The sequence below is a fragment of the Micropterus dolomieu genome, linkage group LG01 (genome assembly GCF_021292245.1).
Source record: "Micropterus dolomieu isolate WLL.071019.BEF.003 ecotype Adirondacks linkage group LG01, ASM2129224v1, whole genome shotgun sequence".
In the NCBI taxonomy this organism is placed as follows: Eukaryota; Metazoa; Chordata; class Actinopteri; order Centrarchiformes; family Centrarchidae; genus Micropterus; species Micropterus dolomieu.
In genome coordinates, this window is record NC_060150.1 from 14,718,450 (window position 1) to 14,739,594 (window position 21,145).

The 21,145-nt window shown below is 42.2% G+C and overlaps 1 protein-coding gene across 1 annotated transcript in view; it reads right to left on the reverse strand.

The window, feature by feature from the left end:
• The window catches only part of LOC123978397 (striated muscle preferentially expressed protein kinase-like), a 47,358-nt gene extending 28,330 nt beyond the window's left edge, over positions 1-19,028 (reverse strand). Inside the window, exons 1-24 of the mRNA XM_046061631.1 lie at positions 18,851-19,028; positions 17,869-18,015; positions 13,979-14,161; positions 11,439-11,602; positions 10,745-10,833; positions 10,406-10,581; positions 10,122-10,299; positions 9,684-9,757; positions 9,189-9,347; positions 7,313-7,502; positions 6,805-7,034; positions 6,598-6,717; positions 6,398-6,502; positions 5,933-6,139; positions 5,682-5,805; positions 4,854-5,026; positions 4,292-4,404; positions 3,924-4,092; positions 3,480-3,579; positions 1,894-2,094; positions 1,341-1,398; positions 1,186-1,263; positions 906-1,078; positions 728-754 (exon numbers count right to left, since the gene is read on the reverse strand). Of these exons, the coding sequence (XP_045917587.1) occupies positions 728-754; positions 906-1,078; positions 1,186-1,263; positions 1,341-1,398; positions 1,894-2,094; positions 3,480-3,579; positions 3,924-4,092; positions 4,292-4,404; positions 4,854-5,026; positions 5,682-5,805; positions 5,933-6,139; positions 6,398-6,502; positions 6,598-6,717; positions 6,805-7,034; positions 7,313-7,502; positions 9,189-9,347; positions 9,684-9,757; positions 10,122-10,299; positions 10,406-10,581; positions 10,745-10,833; positions 11,439-11,602; positions 13,979-14,161; positions 17,869-18,015; positions 18,851-18,992 (3,380 nt within the window). The 5' untranslated portion in view covers positions 18,993-19,028. The remainder of the gene's footprint in view (positions 1-727; positions 755-905; positions 1,079-1,185; positions 1,264-1,340; positions 1,399-1,893; positions 2,095-3,479; positions 3,580-3,923; positions 4,093-4,291; positions 4,405-4,853; positions 5,027-5,681; positions 5,806-5,932; positions 6,140-6,397; positions 6,503-6,597; positions 6,718-6,804; positions 7,035-7,312; positions 7,503-9,188; positions 9,348-9,683; positions 9,758-10,121; positions 10,300-10,405; positions 10,582-10,744; positions 10,834-11,438; positions 11,603-13,978; positions 14,162-17,868; positions 18,016-18,850) is intronic.
• Between the last annotated feature and the right edge of the window lie 2,117 nt (positions 19,029-21,145).

The following is a 21,145-nucleotide window of genomic DNA, read 5'->3' on the forward strand; positions in this document are numbered from 1 at the left end:
CTGGTGTTGGTCCACTGTGTTTTCTGAGGTCCAAGGTCAACGCAGCCGTCTACCAGGAAGTTTTAGAGCACTTCATGCGTCCTGCTGCTGACCAACTTTATGGAGATGCAGATTTCATTTTCCAACAGGACTTGGCACCTGCACACAGTGCCAAAGCTACCAGTACCTGGTTTAAGGGACCATGGTATCCCTGTTCTTAATTGGCCGGCAAACTAGCCTGACCTTAACCCTATAGGAAATCTATGGGGTATTGTGAAGAGGAAGATGCGATACGCCAGACCCAACAATGCAGAAGAGCTGAAGGCCACTATCAGAGCAACCTGGGCTCTCATAACACCTGAGCAGTGCCACAGACTAATGGACTCCATGCCACGCCGCATTGCTGCAGTAATTCAGACAAAAGGAGCCCCAACTAAGTATTGAGTGCTGTACATGCTCATACTTTTCATGTTCATACTTTTCAGTTGGCCAACATTTCTAAAAATCCTTTTTTTGTATTGGTCTTAAGTAATATTCTAATTTTCGGAGATACTGAATTTGGGATTTTCATTAGTTGTCAGTTTTAATCATTAAACAATTAAATGAAATAAACATTTGAAATATCAGTCTGTTTGTAATGAATGAATATAATATCCGAGTTTCACTTTTTGAATGGAATTACTGAAATAAATCAACTTTTTGATGATATTCTAATTATATGACCAGCACCTGTATACATATAACATACCAGAGGTAAGTGATGACACCAACAGGCCTGTGGGAGAGCAGGACAGAAGAATGACAAGTTAAATTTTAGGGAACTATCTAAAAGCACGCAAAAGACTGAGATTTAATTTTGTTGCTGATAACAAGGTGGTGCCTGCAGTGTGCAGTCACTTCTTCACGCTGGAGAACAGGTGGCTCACCATATGTCTGTTGCTGTGGAGATGGGGGTTTGGTTAACAATCTCTGGTGCAACATATTCTGGCGTGCCGTATTTGCAGTAGTACTCCTCAGAAGTCTCCAGTTTTAATGCATTACCAAAGTCACAAATGCGGATCTGGTCACTCCCAGGACTTGACATTAAAATATTTTCAGGCTGGGGGGGGGGGGGTTGTACCCAAAAACAACAGTGTTAGGTATGAGAATATTACAGTCTTGATCAGATCAATTCAGATAAGCACCAGAAGTGGGATAGACAGTTACCTTTACATCAAGGTGGGCAATGCTTTTTTGGTGAAGATAACGAAGACCTTCCAAAACCTGCTGAACACTACAGCGGATCTGAGAAACAAAAGGGAATGAACTTAAAAGTCTGTTACATAATGGTACTGCAGTGCAGTCAGTAGAAGCACACAAACCTCCTGTTCCTTGACGGTTGTTTTTTTGGTCATTCTTTCCAGCAACTCCTCGTGACATCTTCACACAACAGTTGAGGGAAAAAAAACTGAGCTGTGACTTGACTGCACAGTCCAAGGGGTAGGTGCATGTGAAATGAATTATAAATGAGCAAAACTCCCACACACCCTATCTCTTGTTAATTCCACTCATCGGCGATGAGTCAGAGAGAAAAAGCTGTGCTGCGCTTCATTCATGCCTCTAGGGGACTGCAGAAGACATTAGGGTTAATGCTTTGGATCTTTAGTGTCCTCGAGATGCATTTAAGTGCACTTTTGTTCGGCAATGAAGCACACTTAAACTGTAGGAACAACAGTGCCTTTTTGACTTAAAGATATGAACCTCCTTGCTCTTATTGAAAATGTGTATTGTCTCAGCAACAAGAGCTAAAAACACCCTGTTCTGTTGTTGCAATTCTGAGTCAAAAGATAATAAGGGACACTAATAGAAACATCATAATAAACATATAGATGGACGTATCCAATCATTTAAAATAAAACTGCACTGAAAGGATACAACTCTGTGATGAGCACCACCACGTTCTTCTTCTCAAAGGCATCATGGAAATAGAGAATCCTCTCGTTGTCCAGCTCAGACAGCAGGTCCAGCTCTCTGAGGGCCAAGGCTTTCCTCTTTCCTCGTGCAGAAATGAACTTGGCGGCGAACTCTGCCTTTCCCTTTTTCTGAGTCACTCTCTTCACATAGGAGATGGCACCCCTGCATCAAACAGTGGTACCATTTTGGATTTAATACATGCCAAACAAGTAGTTTGTTTGTTCATTTTGAATTCAGTCCTACAAGAAAGAAATGGTGTCACTAATGTAAGAAATTACAAATTACAGCTGAATTCTTCAAATCCATTCAAGAAAAGACTATTTTCATTAATCATTCCAGCTGGAGAGACCTCGTTACAGGGCACAGATCAGTAAATCACTGCAGTTGGAGGCCCAGAAAAGCTAGTAAGTGGACCTTTGAGTTTAGATTATTTTGTTAGACCCATATATTCCCATTTCAGGCCAATGTATTCAATTCAATTCAGCTTTATTGGCATGAATGTCAAACAACAATATTGAGCATTAAATATAATGCAAAAGAACAATTCAATTTATACAGTTCGCTAAATAAAGTAAATAAAACCGTGAAAGGGTGTGTTTGTTAAAATAAATAATAAAAAATAATATATAAAGTAAAAATATTAAAAATAAAAACATAAAAAACTAAGCGGGTATGTGTGGTGTAAATTTACTTCATATGGTTCATCAAATAAAAAAATTAAATAAATAAAACATTAAAAGTGGGTGTTTGTGTGTGTATGTGTGTGTGTGTAAATAAAAAATAAAAATAAAATAACATAAATAAATTAAAATATATATAATATGTGTTCTTTATAGAGTAACTTAACACCAGGCTGAAAAGCAGAGTTTGGCTGCCTTCTCTGATTAAAATTTGTGTAAAGTAGGGCTGATGGGAATTTTAAAAGTTGCAATAAAAAGATATCTAAAGAATAGGGACAGAAAATCCTCACATTTATCCTGTCGAGTCTACAGAACACTGCCTTACAAGTTTTAAACAATGTATTACTGTTCTGCCCTTTCCCTCCAATTTAATAATAGTTTCCTATTTGCAAAAGGTAGCGCTCCTACAGGAGAATGGAAAGATAAAGGGGGATGCATGGTCATTGTATATTTAACTTTCATCCCCCTTAGGTATTTTTTCTGTGGAGTTTGGGAGCAGAAATCAGAACCTTAATTCTATTTGCTGCTCTGTTTAATAACCAAAAACACACCAACTGTTGGAAAACAGATTTTTCTGTCTGCCTATTTTGCCATTCTGACTGCTTTACAACTGACAGTAAATGTCGGTCTCCAACAAGTCAGACCAAAGCAAATCATCTGTTGGCTAATGTATTCACTCCACTCAGGCTGGTGACTCATCTCTCGTTTCTGTCTGCATGCCGTTGTTAAGCAGGTGCGACTCCCCACCCTGCAGCCCTCCCACAGCCCGACTCTCGGTGCTCCAACAGCCACTAGCACCGATGTACTTGCTGTGAAGGGATGCGAGACAGCATGAGTGCGCGGCCAGTCACACGTATACACACTCACCTCCCTATCTCTTTGTGGATATCATAGTAATCCGTCAAACGCCTCATCTTCCTCAGAATGGTTCCCTCGTCCTCCATTGGCTCTGCTGCTTCTTTTTGCTCTGCAGGGAGCACCGACATAGGCATTTTTATGTGTGTGTGTGTGTGTGTGTGTCTGTTTGGCTGTACATATGTGCCAGCATAGTGACAGATGGTTTCATATTGTAGTCACCTTGTGGTCCTGCCCATATGGTGTAGATTTAGAGGTGCAATTTTCAACAAGAACTATCTTATATTGGAATGTACTGCATCAGCAAATGGAAAAGCCTTTTTCAGGTCTTTAAATTCTCATGATATCACCATTTTAGTGATTCTCAACACAAAATTGAAATAATTTATAATTAAAAGATTCTACAGCCTCCTCATTGCGCGTACAGTTTGGTTCATGTTTTGTTGGACCGCAGACCTGTATGAACCGTGAGTTCAGCTTTGCAGGAGTTGGAGCCAGCCAGGTTCTTGGCAGTGCAGGTGTACACACCGGAGTGTTCAGGGTGGGCGTTGAGGACAACAAGGGAATATTCTGGGTCATCGTACACAAATGTGAAGTGGCCACTCTCAGAGAGAAGCTCGTCATCCTGCAACAGACCAATCTACTATTAGCATGGTTTTAGATCACAATAATAAAACTGCTAATTTCACGGTCACATGTTATCTAGCAGTTCTACCTTCCTGGCTGTACCGCTGCAAAATTTATTTATACAAAAGTACCACTCTTTATCTCATATTCAATTGTCTTCAATGTCATAGATATTCTGGGATTCTCAAACATCATACCTTATACCACAGAATATCTGGGTCTGGTTTCCCTTCAACCACAACAGCCAGACGGGACGTCTCTCCAATGTGCACATCCACATCCTCCATGATGGTTTCAAACTTAGGAGGCACTACCAAAAAAAAAGAGCGGTCAAATGATGCAAGACTAAACATTATGGACTGCATGAGAGTAATTACTTGGTCTCTTCATGCAGTTTAAAATAATTTCTCTCATATGCTGTATAGCCATTAAATATTATTATAATAATTCAATTAATTTTTTTGGTCACAGTAAACATGCTGAATAGATACAAAAGCCCTTGGAGGATGCTGACATTTCTATATTTCCAAAAAAGTCACAAGAAAGGAAAGTCTTCGCTTTGAAACACTAAAGCCATTTTTAGAGAAGCTATTCTAAATTCACGATCATTAACTTCAAAAATAGTAAAAGGACAAACTTAAATTACAAACTGCTTCCCCCTGGTTAGTATTTACTGCTGCCAGGAGTAAGTAGTAAGTTCTTTGGATTCAAGCTGAATGCTAAATTAATCATGTGGTACTCTGACTGAACCAAACTGACCTGCTATGGCCAGCTGAAGCGTGCAGAGGTCGCTGCCAAACTGGTTGCTGGCTGTGACCACCAACTGACCAACGTCTGTGCTCCTGACTCGCTGAATCTTCAGGGTGTGTTGATCGTCGTCTGGCATGCTCATCTCATACATCCCAGGTCTGTTGGCCAACACTACCCCCCTCCTGGGGAAGACAAAGCCAAGACATCACAGTTAGAGCCACAGACTAGAAATTAGGACCTGAGCCCTTTTCCCCAAAAGTCTACTTGTATATGCAAGGATCTTCTTTGTTGTCAATTCAGGTAGCAAACACCATCTTGAACACCCTGCAGACGGAGAACAAAGCTTTCCTCCAAGAAATTGCAGAGCCCCGCGGAGTCAAATGCTAAATTAAATCAAAGCAATGTGAACCACTGCACAGTGGTACTTCTTAGTCCTGTGCCCCTGGATCCAGTCTCCTGCTATTTTTTTTAAATCTGCATCTGTTCACATGTTATATCTAAGTCTGTAAAACATTTCCTGATGAAAATAGAATGGGATGAAAACCAGCAGTGCTCCAGCTTCTGAAAGACTTTTCCTGTAGGGGTTTCTTTGTTTGAAAAGAGCTTCCTCTACTTAAGAAATCCGACACTGTCCCAGTGTTTAAACAAAGATTCAAAACTCATCAATTCAGCAGCTTTTTCACAATCTGAGTTGCAATCTTTCTTATCTTGCAGATTGGTGTATTACAGCTTGTATTATTTTTGCATAAAAAAACCCCCAAAACCTTTTTTCTAAAAACTCTGCACGCTATCCTTTACATCCAAACCTGTGGTGTCACTAGAGATAGAGGAACTAACCTTTTCCAGGTGACAACTGCATGCACATGGTTCAATGTGATGATGATGCTCACAGGCTGGTTCTCAACCACATATACAACGTCAGGTTTTTCCAAAATGACTGGTGCTTTCCTCAAATAGGGTCCTACAACGGTAAAAGATTTAAAAAGATATCACTAAACATCTAAGGAAACTTCGTGAAGTCATATATTATCTCCTTATAAAAACGTTTTGGATCAGTGGTGGCTTAAAGCTTTCCTCAGCTTTGTTACCTCTGTCCAGTAGCTGGACCAGGTCACTTGGGGGTGATGGTTTGCTCGATGTCTTCCCGGTGGATGTCAGGACTCTGAAAGCGTAGCGGACTCCCTTGGACAGGGAGGTGACGGTGTAGTTGGTCTCCCTCAGGTTAGACGCCACGACAGACCACTGGATGGAGCCCAGAGGCTGCTGCTGGACCACATATAGCAAGGAGCTGGCATCTGCGTAATCCGGACAATAATAAAACACATAGTGAGGAGTTTAAGATGCAGAGAGGATAGGATTTTGTTTTGTTTTCAAATGTGTGCTGATGAGATATGAAATCCAAAGGGGCTTAAAAACACATGCATGCTATAAATAGCATTTCCCTGCAAGTGTTGTACTTATTTTTTTGATAAAACCTTTGCAAAAACAGCCAAAATTCTGCAATATTTATGCCACGAATTAACACTGGTATCATTAAAACCAAATGAACCTACCAAATGAAGAGTCAAGCCTCTTTGGTCTCTTCCAGCTCAGGCTTATAGTTTTCCCTGTAATAGCCTCTATCACTGGAGGACCATCAGGGGGGTCAGGAACAATATCTGTCAGATGAATAAATACATAAATATATACATATTATACGGGAAATTGTGGGATCTCTCAACTATAGCATTAAACATCAAAACTCCATCTCTACCTGTGACATATAGATGTGCATAGCAGGCTGCTTTGCCCACTTTATTGGAGATGACAGCCTTGTAGACGCCCCCATGAGCGTGACAAGCGCTCCGAATGGCCAAACTGTGGACATCCCTGTCTGAAGAACAGACGGACAAGTTTCTTATTTACTGTCTCTCACTCCAAAAATGGATCAGCTGTGTGTGTTTTCGGGTTCTTTGCTTACACTGGGTCATTTTGCGCTCGTCGCTGCTCTCGATGCGCTTGCTGTTGTGGTACCAGACGATGGTTGGGTAAGGCAGGCCTGCCACCTTGCATTTCAGCACCGCCTCTTTGCCTTCAATCACCTCCACATCAGCCAGAGGTTTGACAAAGTCCGGCATGGTCCTCTTCTCCACCTCACTCTCCAGTACTTCAGGCTCCTCTGGGATGGATGGCATCTTCTCCAACTTGGCCCTGGAGGAAGGAAGGAAGGAAGGAAGGATGGAGAGATTGATTTTTAAAATCTGACAACGTACACTGAAAGATTGACTGGTTTATTTTATTTTTTGCCATGTGCCTTCACTCCTTTAGAATGATTTCCTTCTTCCTGAAGCGTTTTTCTAAGCCCATGAATTCAAATATGGCTCCTCTGACTTTACACTGACAGCATAGTTTTCTTGTTCCCCCTTTCAAAGCCTTTAAAATGACACAATGGCTTACAGAGATGTTTCCACACGAAGGGCTTCACTTACATGTGAGAAGAGATGGCAGCTCGGGGTTCTTGCATGTAGAGCTCAGCGGTGCATTCAGACTTTCCATGAATGTTTTGAGCTACCGCTGTGTAGAAGCCTTCTGTGTCGCCGCTAACGTGGGTGATGACAAGCGAGTGACGACCCCCCTCTTGAAGGATGCGAACATTATCACTCTCCTCCACTTTGGTCTCTGAAATGTGTGGGGAAAAAATATATGTATGGTTACACACAGTATGACCATTATGGTGATATACAATTTAAAAAAGGAATACACTGAGTTAATAGCAGCAAGAGAAAGTGCAAAGTGTGCATGAATATGTTTTCCTGTTTTAACATTGCTTGTTTAACATCCTCATTGTCTGAGGGAAGACAAATTAGGCTTCTGCCACCTGAAAACGACTCGGCAGTCCTCCAGCTTGTTGCTCTCACTACAACCAGCTGCTGTAGAAAATGTACGTTCAGGCTGATACAACCGTGGTGTCTGGAGATGCAGCGACTTTACCAGCGGTGAGTAAGAAACAGTATAAATAATACATGTAATTTGTTAAGCTCTGAGGAGAGGAAAAGTCCGCTAGCCGCTAGGCTAATTTATGCTCTGTAAAATGCCATAGGCTAAGCTAATAATCTTGATAGTTATTGTTAAGCCGCATTTTATGCTTATGTTAAATGTGATTGTTATTAAACCATGTTTTATGTGTGGAGGTGGAGTCAATTTAAAGTTAGCTGCACTTAACCATTAACAATTATTTGATGTGTTGTTTTTTTCTTTTATTGCCAGAAACTGAAGAAGAAAGAGGAGGTAGCATGATGTGGTCACCACTGGCATCTTGTCAGAGGAGGGTAAAAAGAAGAAGGAGAAGTAGAAAAGCAACACAGAAAATAAACCAAAAATAATAGAATATACCTTTTATATTTCCCCTTACACGCCTTGTTGTGTATGTGTAAATACAGAGTGAGAATGGGAGAAGAGCACATAGCTCGTTGTTACTGTGTGATTTTATTAGTAGTATAGTACAGGAGAACGGTGGATACTTTAATACAGCCCACACCCCTAATAATACTGTGTATCTACAGGATAACAAGTGGATTTTTCTCTCTGCTTACCTTATTAGTCTTGTGTAATGTGTGTAACTTAAAGAACGAAAATAAATACTGTGCTCCTCTGTACCCCATTAAATATTTAAGATTAGTTATGTTTGATCTACCTTCATATACAGCATATGTGACATCATTACATTACTGTACTGTTACTTGAGACGGGTCCCTTAGCTGCAACGCAAGATTAACTGTAAGTAATTTCATTCATTGCACATCATCAGGCCAGTGCCACTGCGCTTTATTCTGGATTTGTTGTTCCTAAATAAAAGGTTTGTCACTGCTAAATCAGATGATTGTGAGAGTCATTCTTTTTTTCATTATTGCTAAAGTAGTTACCTTTACATCCAAAGGTCTAAAGATCGGTAGATCTTAACTGTGGACTGTTCATTCATTGTAGACATTGACAATGAACTTCAGGATGTAGCTGTTCACAAATACTGTATAGTATGTAGCCTAAGAAACAATCCTTGTCTTATAGCAGACTAAGACCATTGAACTGGTCATCTTAGCCATCATCGCAACAATTGCTCCCCCCTGAGATATTTGGCAGGAGCCGACCACTGGAAGAAACTATTTCCCAACCTGGTGGTATTAGTCTGTAAGCTGTGCAACTTTCAGCCAGAGGGCAGCAGGGAGAAGAGTGCATGGGAGGGGTGTGTTGGGTCATCTACAATGTTTCTTGCCTTGTGCAAGCAGCACATGTTGTGCGTTAGTACGTTAGTCAGTATTTATAAAACCACATGCATCAAATATCAGACACAACACTTGAGATTCTTACCGAAATGCGTCCATGTGATTCGTGGAGCAGGTGATCCGCTCACCTTACAGTCAAACCGGGCAGTGCGACCTTCGATGACCTCCAAGACGTCTAGCTTACGGGTAAAAAGAGGCTCCTTGGATGGGGTGACCCTCAGGTTTGCGCTTGAGGTAAACTCCTCTGTAAATGCATTGACACGTCCCTTAGTAAGAAGACTTGTCTTAACATCACTAATGTGTCATGTTTTTCCTTTCTTTTTCAATCACTACTTTTACTTTAAGCTTCAGTATCATACAAACCAATATGTATCAAATCTAGAGAAGTTGGAATAAAAATCTGTAGAAACATGGAAGAAAAGGTAGAAATTGATGCAGCCTATATTCAAAGACTTGTTTTAGAAAATAAGTAATTTTATATGACTTGATCCTTGACCCCTAGCCTAACTTTTCACCACATTTCATTGACATTTGTCAACAAAATTGATTTATCCAACTAAAATGACAGTTTGTAGTTCACCTTTGGCAGTGCTCAGCTTGCAAGTGTATGTTCCACTGTCATCCTCGTGTACTGAATTTAGCAGCAGACGGCACCTGTCAAACAAAGCAGCCTTTAATAAAAAACAAAACAAAACAATAAATGCCTCAATAATTCATCATGTGGAAACTGACAGTAAAGCAAGGTAGAACAATTGATTTTGGAAATCCAAGACTAACACCAACCAACATTTTTCCCATTACATTTAGCTGATGCTTTTAGCCAAAGTGACTTACAATTGCTATATATATATATATATATATATGCGTCAGAGGTTACATCTTTAAGGAATTCAAACTTCTAATTTTCCAGGTTCTCATACACTAGAAAACCCCTTTTTTTGCACTGTTTGACAATTACACAGAACTGAAGTTCACATAGACATCCCCAAAAGACATTTTAGAACACACACTAACACACCTTTTGCCATCAAAGTGCATTTTGCAGTCAAGCAGCGCTGGCTGGATCAGCTTCCCATTAGACAACCAGTCCACATCGATGTCTGGTGGTCCTGTAACATGACACTCGAACATGGCAGACTCTCCGGCCCTCACCACCACATCTTTTACCTCCCTGATGATTTTCAGTGCTGTTTGTGCTGCAGCCGCTTATAAAAAACACAGAAAGAACAGCAACACAGAAATATTACATGATATTAGTAACAACATAATTAAACTAGACAGATTCAGTTCTTCATTACTCACCTTTGACCTCCACTCTGCACTCTGCCTGCTTGGTTCCGTACTCGTTGATGATCTTGCAGACGTAAAGCCCTGCATCTGACCTCTGAGCTGAGCGGATTCTCATTTCACTGGTGCCATCATCTGCCTCTCGCACAGCGAAGCGCCCCGTTGTCTTCACCGTGACTCTGTCCTTCAGCCTGGGTCAATATAAAGTGGCTGTCACAGTCGCTTAAACTCAGGTCTTTAATAGAAGGCTGTGTGTGTGTTACAGAAAAAGTAAGTGACCTTGGTTAAGGTAATAGCTTTGGGGGTCTGTGGAGATGTTAGTCTGCAATAAAGCTTTTGGGAAAGGTGTCTTACCAGTAAACCATGGGTTTGGGCTGCCCTCTGACCTTCGCTGGGATGACGACATCTTGACCCTCAGTTATCCCCTGGTCACATGGTGCTACCTTTTAAAGAAGCACAACACAGTTAGGTGTAAGGGCTTTTGTGGTTTCAGGATGGCAGCCCAAATTTGAGCTGAAACAATTACTAGATTTATTGATTTGTCAACAAGAGAAAATCTATCTGCAACTATTCACTTTTCAAACAAATATGCCAAATATTTGCTGGTACCAGCTTCTGAGATGTGAATAGTGTCTGCTTTTTGTTGTAAATTTGTTGTAAAGGTAAGGCCTACTCTTTTGGTTTTAGAGCATTGGTCAGACAAAACAAGCAAATTCAATATGTCACCTAAGTTTATGGGAGCATAAAACATATTCAAACATGTTTCCACAAACAAAAACAAGAAAAACAAAGTTTTCCATGACTTTCTGTGGCGTGTTTTAATCTATTTGATCAAATTGGATTCAAAACAGTCCTTCAAGTCACATCACATTGTGACAGCGCCCAAAGGCTTAATTTATCCTCCTCCTCTAGCTTGCTGTTGTGGCTCGGTGCTGGGAAAATAAACACAATCTGGGGGGATGTATGCATCACTAATGTTGCTGGAAAGTCAGTCCCAAAGATCAGATTTAAAAAGCAAATCTAGATTTTGCTTCTGAGAATCTCCTACCCAAAATGAGGGAGGTTCTTTGAAGTGGACACTTTTACTTAGAGCAGGTGAGTCCCCGAGCTCCATCGCCTCCTCCTGAGGGCTCAGATACTCCTCGTCTGACTGGGTCAGACTACTAACTTCTACAGCCCCGGCTATTTCCCCACATTGCATGTGGGTTGGCTCTGGAAGATAAAAAAAAGTGATGATGGACATAAGTATAATAGAATTTCAAGCACACATCGTCAGCTACATCTAATTCACTTTTACTCAGGTTGGGGAAAAAGTCAACTCTGATTTGCACACTTCTTAATTTGTGTAATTAAGTGCAAATCTCTTTGAAATATGGTTAACACGGCACCAGGGTGGCTCGTTAAACCTTTAGATGGGAACAATCTGTCAGAGCTCTGATGTTTACAGTCTTTGCTTGCTTTTCTGGAGATGACTATCTTTGCCAAGATGAGCAGTTGGCAACGTAGAGCAATGAGTTAGAGAAGCGTGGACCACGTACACCCACATATACACACACTGGTGCACACACAGGTGCACACACACACACATACACACACACACACACACATACACACAGCATAGAGACTTCTTTGAAGTGACCGTAACTGAACAGATAATGAATTAATCCCTTAATCCCTGACCCAATCATTTGCTTATTCCCATGGTGTTCCAGAGCAGACACTGTGTCTGGACTCCTGGCAGCTTCTACTAAAGTCAGAATTAATTCACAGCTGGATGGAGAAATATAAAACACTGCCACAGTACAGTACCTCTCTTTAGACTCTTACATCTTTCTCTTTCTGCCTCGTCACTTTCTTTTCGTCTTTGCTTCTCACTTTCTCTGTTAAACCTAAAACTCAGACATCTGGTATAAGCAGATGACACTGTGACAATTGGAAATTAACAATATCCCTCAGTGGAACAGAATATAGACTAAATAACAGCAGATTGGAGAGATAAAAGTGCATTAAGCACTGCTATTAAACTAACTCAACTGTCTTAAAAGAAAGGAAATAAGGTTATCTGCTGTTAGATGCAAGTGAAAGACAAAGTCAAAGACAGGCTTGTCTATATGCACAGATGCTAAAAAGTACATAGTAACCTACAAGCTACGTATAATTGCAAGAACTGACTTCTATCAGCAATAAAACATTAGATATAGAGATCTCCTCAGAAAAATTGTTACGTTTAAGGAAGTAGGTGAATTGTTGCCACACTGGTATTAAAAAGGAAAAATAACAAAATAACCTACCTGGAGTCACATCTCTGAGCGGCGTCTGTGCACCATGGGATAACTCCCGGGAGTATTTACATAAACCTGCCAACTCTTACACAACTGCTGCACAGTACGAGCCAGCTAACCTTCCCTTTCAGTCTCATCCTTCGTCCTCTCTCCTGCTTCCCATCACTGTCACGTCCATATTCTCTAACATTCCCGACATCCTAAAGTTCACACAGTAATATCTGAAAAGTTTTACATCGGAAAGTTTCATTAAAGTTTTGGTGATTTTGTTTTTTTTCCACTACTCTCCACAGAGGATTAAACAAATAAACAGCTGGGAAAACATAACTTATTTGATGTGTTATGTTGAAATGAGAAAAATACAGTGATAATATTCTTCACCTTAATGATGTTTGACATGCTTTGTGGCTATAAATCATTCTCTCCCTTCAGTTTGGCTTGCCCTGCCAAAAACCTACTTTGTTCCCAGCTAAACCAGCTAAAATGACTAACATAATCTCCAAGCACATTTTGACAACTCCTACTCCGAGCCCTGTAGTGTGAAATCTAGAGAGATGAGAAACTCCATGATTGCACAGGGACATAAAGCAGACTGCAATTACCGTAGAGAACAAGAGGGCGGCTAAAAATACTCCTGCAAGTTAGACTCTACTGGCCTAATATGGCAACGCAGGCCCCGTGCTGCTGGTGAGACAGCACCAGAATGTACGCTCACATTTGTTGACAAAACTAGCGGAGTGCAGTTTGCATTTACATGAGCTGAATCTACACTCTTTTTCACACACACACACACACACACACACACACAGCATATAATATAAACACACAGCCACCGTAGGCACATTTATAACAGAAACCTTTTCCAAAAGGAATATTTTTTTGGTTTACTCCTCATTCTGAATGCCATGCCAGCCTTTAAGACTCCAGAGACCTTTGTGTGATGGGGCAGGTCTGCGTTTTGAATCTGCACCGAGGGGAGCTCAGTGCCTTTAAGAATTAATGGGTTGCCATGGCAACTATCGCTGCGAGGAGCCCCGGTCGGGATGCTGAGCGCCGGCAGGCCTTTGTAGTCATTAAGACTGAATGTCAGGCGGAGGAGGGCTGGCAGTGGATTAAAGCGAGTTTCTGTGTGAGTCAACATGTTCATGCATTTCAAGGAGAGTGTCGTTTTCATGTGCCTCAACGTCTCTGTCTTCATTTAAATTTGTGTCGAGTGATTGTAAATGTGTTGCTGTGACACTTAATCTAACAGCAAATCCCCTTTTGCGTGCAGCCATATCCATCCATCTCTGGCCTTGTCTCTCACCTGACTGGATATAGAGTGTGGCGCTGCAGGACGCTCTGCCCGCCGGGGTGACAGCTGTGACGCAGTACAGCCCTGCGTTGTTCTGCCTCATCTGCTTTATCACCAGACTGTGCTTCTCACCCTCAGCCTCAACCACATGGAAGGCATCGCTCCGTATCTTCACATTATTCTTCCTCCATGTGACTGAGGAGGCAGAGAAAAACACATTCACGCAGATGAAAAACAACCAATACAACATCCCACAGTAAAACAGATATAGCACAATCCACCTTACAAAGATGTGTAATGAATAAAGCTCATGGGTGTTGGTTTTAGCAGATTTTTGCAGATTTTCAAAAAAATGGAAAAGATTTTCAGCTGGATTTTATTTCCCCGCATAAAAAATGTTTTCTGTGTGTTTTCTGCTGCAGGAAGACACTACTCACTTCATATTGTTATTAAACAAGGTTAAAAAAAACAATGAATAAAAAAAGATTGTGAGAAAATGCAAAAGAGCAGATGATCTAAATCCTCTCATAAAAGTTTGTTAGCTTACATTTACATTTACATTTAGTCATTTGGCAGACGCTTTTATCCAAAGCGACTTACATTTGAGGAACAACATACAAGCATCAACAGAGCATCAAATACAGATCTACAACTGACAATACATACTAGTAAGAGCAGCAATAAATACTAGTAAGAGCTCATAGTACATATCACACCAATGGGGTAAATACCTAGGGAAGGAAGTAAGAGTTAACAAGAAAAGTGCAATCAATACAAGATAATTGTAAGGGGATAGAAGAAGAAGAGCACAGGAAGTGCATGTTGGAGGTTAGGAGTTAGAGGTGTTATAATGAAATGTTCTCGGAAGAGATGAGTTTTCAAGAGCTTCTTGAAGTTAGAGAGGGATGCCCCTGCTCTGATGGCGTGTGGTAGCTCGTTCCACCATCGTGGTGTCACAGATGAGAACAGCCAGGACTGGGATGTGTGAAGGGATGGCAGAGCCAGGCGGCGTTCGTTGGAGGAGCGTAGTGGCCGAGAACGAATGTAAGTTTGTATTATGGAGTTTAGGTAGATGAGTGTTTATATGTTTTATAGAGCAAAGCAGCATGACCGAGAGACAGCAGCAACATGGTCTGAAAAGGACAGCGGGTCATCTATCATGACACCCAAGTTTCTCACCACCCTGGTTGGAGTGATGGTAGAGGAGTCAATTTGTAGTTTGATGTTATGGTGGATAGATTGCTTGGCTAGAATGACCAAGAGTTCAGTCTTAGAGAGGTTTAGTTGAAGGTGGCAAGCCTTCATCCATGCAGATGTCCGAGAGACAGTCCGTGATCCGCGCCGAGACAGGGGGAGTCGTCTGGTGGGAAGGATAGGTAGAGTTGCATATCATCTGCGTAGCAGTGGTAAGAAAAGCCGGGAGAGCGGATGATCGGCCCCAGTGAGGTGGTTTACAGGATCCTGTGGTTGACGGTGTCAAAGGCAGCTGATAGGTCAAGCAGGATAAGAACCGAGGATTGGGCTGCAGCTTTAGCTGACCTTAGGGCTTCTGTTACAGACAAAAGAGCCGCTTCAGCGGAGTGGGCACTCTTAAAACCAGACTGATATGGATCTAGGAGGCTATTCCATGAGAGGAATTCTGAGGCCTGTTTGAATACTGGCCATTCGATAGTTTTGGATAAAAATGGTAGAAGAGACACAGGCCGATAGTTCAATTCAATTCAATTAAATTTTATTTATATAGCGCCAAATAACAACAACTGTTATCTCACAGCGCTTTTCATGAAAGAGCAGGTCTAGACCGTACTCTATGATTCTATTTACAGAAGCCCAACAGTTCCCACCAAGAGCAAGCACTAGGCGACAGAGGCAAGGAAAAACTTCCTTTTAAGAGGCAGAAACCTCGAACAGAACCATGGCTCAGGGTGGGCGGCCATCTGCCTCGACCGGTTCTCAACTTGAGTTCAGTCAAGTGAGGGCTTTTTGAGCAAGGGTGTGACCCAAGCCCTTTTGAAAGTGGTCGGGAAGGTTCCTGAAGCCAGAGAAGTATTTATCACATGAGTGATTGCGGGGACCACGGTAGGAGATATGGCTTGGAGGAGATTCATAGGAATCGGGTCCAGTGGGCATGTAATGGGACAGCTATGGGTCAAGAGTTCTGATACTTCGCTCTCTGTGATAGGAGTAAACGAGGAGAGTGAAGAACCATTGACCTGGGAGGGCAGAGGAAAAGATGTAGTAGGACTGCTACAATGGTTGAGTTTGAGTGTTGGCTAGTTATAGCCGCCACTTCCGTCACAAGTTTGTGGGTGGTGGAGGTGGAGGAGGATTTAGTAGCGCTTTAAAAGTGGAAAATAATTTCCTTGAGTCAGTGGCACTGCTAATTCTGTTATTATAGAATGCAGTTTTGGCAGCACTGATGCTTGTTGAGAAGGAGGATAGGAGCAATTGGTAGCCCTTAAGGTCGGTGGGGTCTTTGTTTTTTCGCCATTTTCTTTCAGCGCCTCTGAGATCAGTACGGAGCCCGCAGATGGTATCAGTTAGCCATGGGTGGGACTGGTTCAGGCGAGCAGGCTTGGTGGATAGAGGACACAGGCTATCCAGGCACAAGCTTAGAGTAGAGCACAGAGATTGCGCGGCATCATTGACCTCAAATGAGGAAAATGTGTTGAGGGAAGGTACCACTGAGGCAAAGTGAGTGGAAGACAGGTTGCGGAGGTTGCGGCGGTGTGAGACAAATGGTGCTGGAACAATGGGCTGTTCTTGTAGGCATACCGTGAACTGAATAAAATAGTGGTCTGACACGTGTAGAGGTGTGACAGTGGCACAGTTTCGGACAAGAACGAGGTCAAGCACCTTGCCAGCTTTGTGGGTCGGGGGGCTGAGAACCTGTGTTAGTTTAAAGGACTGAATGAGTTCACATTGTCTAAGTGAATGTTCATGTCACCGAGGACAAGTAGGGGACGGTCATGCTCTGGTATTGAAGACAGCAGTGTGTCTAGCTCGTCCACGAAGTTACCCATTTGTCCTGGTGGACAGTATATGATAATCACAGAGACCTTTACCGGAGCGGACACAAAGACAGCATGGTATTCGAAGGAGGCATATTGATTCGGGGGTAGCAGCTGTGTGAATTTCCATTTGTTGGAAATTAAGAGCCCAGTCCCACCCCCCTCCCAGACGGCCGGGGGGTGTGGGTGAAAGAGTAATTGGTGGACAGCGCAGAGTTTTCTGGTTTGATCCAGGTCTCAGTGAGCGCCAGTAGCCCAAGAGATAATGTGCTAGCATAAGCAGTGATAAAGTCAGCTTTGTTGACTGCAGACTGGCAGTTCCATGACCCAACAGACAAGTAAACAGATTTGTGTGGTGCCTGTTTTAAAGGCTTGAGGAGTGCCTGATTTCTGTGCCTGATGGCAGGATACCTCTTGCGTGCACCAGAGACAATAGGAATGGTATGGTAGCACATGGCCTGAGTGTAGTTGCAGCCGGCAGCTTTAGGTAAGTAGGTGTGCTTAGAAAAAGCTACTCTTGTAGGTGGCCTACCTCGGTGGACTCGCACAGGTAGACTCGCTGGTCTTTACTCAAATAGGTCTTCACACAAGGAGCCGACGCTTACGCTGTAGTGATAGGGTCCACTTAAGTAGTATGAGTATAACTGCACACAGGTGTTGGGCATTAAGACAGATTAACTATCCGCAATCTTTAAAATCTAATTGTCAACTGCAATTTTGTAGTATCATTTTTTTAACAAAATTCATTTCTAATTTTTAAAATAAAGAAATAAAAAATATACCAATCTCCCCCAACAAAAATATTCAAAATACATACATGAAAAAGGAAACAAACAAAGATTCAGCTTTGGATAATCCATCCAGCACACTGGAGTATGTTCTCATTTGTACCTGTAGGGGGCAGGCTCCCAGTGATGATGCATTTCAGTCTGACCTCTGCCCCAGAGCATGCCGTGGCATCCTCAAGAGGCCTCTCAAACCTCGGGCCCTCAACTGGCTCCTCATCAGCAGACAAGTAGGAGTCATCAGATGAGCCCCCTGAAAACGATAAGTCAGGTTAATGTGGAGCTGCCTGTGCTCCATTACCTGGTTTTGTAATTGGGTCAGACCCCAAAATTAGTCATGGGCTAGTTTCTTTTTTTGGGTCCCCATGTGAAATTGTATCAATGAGTCCGGGCCCCGCAGCATGTCTGTGTATTGGATTCATTTTCCATAATGGACAACATAACCGACACACTACATGATCTATTTTTCTGTTCAATTTTAGATCATTCTGTAGTTTTAGTGCTATCACTCCGTGATCTTTAACTGTGGTAACAAGAGTGCTTTAAAGAAGTTTATTGGGATTTAAATTTACGGTAGGTATACTTCGGCTCATCATTGGCTTGTGACCCAACAACAAAGAGCTCATAAAGCAAAAAACCCAAACATTTCTACTCTCTCAGAGTGTTCAATTTAAATCATCTTAAACTAGCTGAAGACTTAACCCTGACTAACCCTAACTTTCTATTGTGTTAGCTGTGACTAATTAATGAATCACTAGGAAATTCTGCAAAGAGTACCCCTACTCTAGGGAGATACAGAGAGAGATAGAGTTATACAAAAATATGTCTCTATGACCTTTGCAGAGCCACCAATACCAACAAAAGTCAAACTGCAGATTTTTATTTTCTTAATCTTAAGAGATGTTGGGGATTTTCTCATCTACTTTGGTGCTGTCTTATTCTTGGAAGCCAGCAGCTTGTGGTCATTAAGGAAACTGCATGGTTGTGCATTGGCGTCAGCATTTATCTGTGGTGGCTGCTGCTAAATTTGGCTTAATTAAAAGTTTTACAAAGACACTTATCAACTGTCATCATGAAATATGTCCTACCTTCCTCGGAAGACCTGGGTTGAACACAACAGCCTTTTTTGCTCTTGCGAACTCTGCCCTCTTTCCTTCTGATCTTGCTTCCCTCATTGCTCCTTTCTTTAAAACATTCTGTCTCCATGGTTTCGTCCTCCACCAGGATCATGGGGATGTTCAGTTTCAAGGCTGGAGATGGCCGCCCCACCTCCGCCTTCCTCCTTTTCAGGAGAGGGCTGATGGAAGGGGTTGGTGATGGGGTGAGCCGGGGGGGCTTGGGTGGATACTGGGACCCTGGTTCCCTCAAAGTTATTGGGGATACTCTCTTCCCATTCGGGCTTGGTGATCTATGGTCTAGTTTGTTGTCCATCTTTGTGTCCCTCTTTGAATCCGCCAGCAGATCTCTTTCAATCTCACCAGATTTTTGAGATGTGGCAACAAGTGCGTCTGTGTCAGCTGCCGGAGAGCTTTGTAGGGTTTCCCTGTGTGCAAAGACAAGAGAACTGTTATGTAATACTGGAAAGTGTGGAATAAATATCCAAGTAGTATAAAATTAATTTTCAATTTTGTGTGCAGATTTGTTTGCAAATAACTAGTGTTAGAAAGAAAAAGACACAAATACATATGATTTTAAAAACCACATAAATTCATCAAACAATTTTTCTCCAAACCTGGTGAGGCTTGTCTTTGTGGCTGTTGGCAATGGTTGTCCTGGTAACTGGTGAGCTGGTGCCGTCTCCATGGTAGCAGAGATTTTCCCTGTGCGTCCTTGTGATGAGCTATCCACTGGTTTACCCTGGGAATCTGCCATCCTATCCTTTTCAGGGTTGTTACTTTGATTCCCCTGACCTTTGCCTTGGGCCTGCGGAGAAATCTGCAGCCTGCTGTTCCCTTCTCTCTCCCACACTTTTCTGTCCTCCAGGGCTTGCTCCCTTGCCTTCAACTTTTGAATCACTTGGGGAGGAATGGGATCTAGTTTCCCCATGGTCGGCCTCTCTTTCTGCGACAGCTGCTCAGTGGAATACGCCTTCTTCAAGCTTGGTTTCCCCACGAGTTTCTTGATCCTCTCTAGCTCTTCTGCGAACTTGCTCTGGTAGCCCTGGACCCTCTGGGAGTAGCTCGTCTTGTCCTCTAAAGAAGAGGCCCGTTGCTTGAACGCTGCTCGCTTCTGGGCTGCGCCCTGCAGGATTCGGCCCTCCTCTTCGCTGGGGCCTCCTGTCTTCTTTCCGCTGTCATCTGAGTAGAAGGATGCTGCTCGTCCAAATCCAGATCCTGATAAAGATCCAGCTCCTCCTGACAGATCCACACTGGCCCTTTGCTCCTCAAAAGCACGGACCTTGTCAAAGATCTTGGGGCCTGCGCGAGCGAGTTTGGGTGTTATAACAACACCTGATGCCTGGTCCGTCTTAGAAGACTGGCGATCTGAAGGTTTGGTTTTATCCGGTTCTTGGTTTGGGATACTGATGCTCTTTTTGTGTGAACTGGGAGGTGGATGTGGTGAAGACAGGGGGACTAGGGGGCAGAGCCCCTGTGATTCATCAGCAGTTTGAGTCCTAGAGGGGTGAGGATTGAGGGGAAATGGAGGTGTGAAGTTAGAGCTCTAGTGCAGTTGCCGTGGGCGTTTGAAGAGTAATAAAGAAAGAGATAAACCTCTATTTGTATAATTTTGTCTTGTTAAGTTTTCATTTTCACCAGTGAGTTCCTTGTGTTTTGTCCGTGCTCTTTGTGTCTCATTTTCAGAGAGCAACACATCGGACGGTGTTAAATGAAATGGCAGAGAAAGGAATAGAAATAAAATAATGTTGCTCACATGTAAGTTCTTAAGCTAACTGTGGTGGAAGACACTCTAAGACAGTATTAAGTGGAACAAAATTACAACATGAACTCTTCCAAAATGCCAGAAAGAAATACCCCTCCTTTAACTTCAAATACAAAAATATCATGCCTAAAAAGAACCGGCGAATTACATGATCAGTAATTTGTGAGAACATTCATGCTAATATTAGCTCGGATCAAAGCCAACAACCCATGCATGCCACAGCAAATCTATAAAGATATGTTGTTAATCCAAAAGTGAGGGGCTGCTCTAGAAAACATGCAGTGGGTAAAAAGTGTTATCACAGTTTGCAGGAGTTCTGAATAATACATATTAGCAGATTGTACCATTGTGTCCTTTCTAATGGCTATAAGAAATATTAACTTTTTAAATTTTTTTGTAAGTCTTGTAGTCATTGTTAGATTGAAACCAAACCACACTCACCGCAATAAAAAACAGAGTCAAAGGAAAGCGTGACATCAAAATAAAAATGGGAAGTAACAACA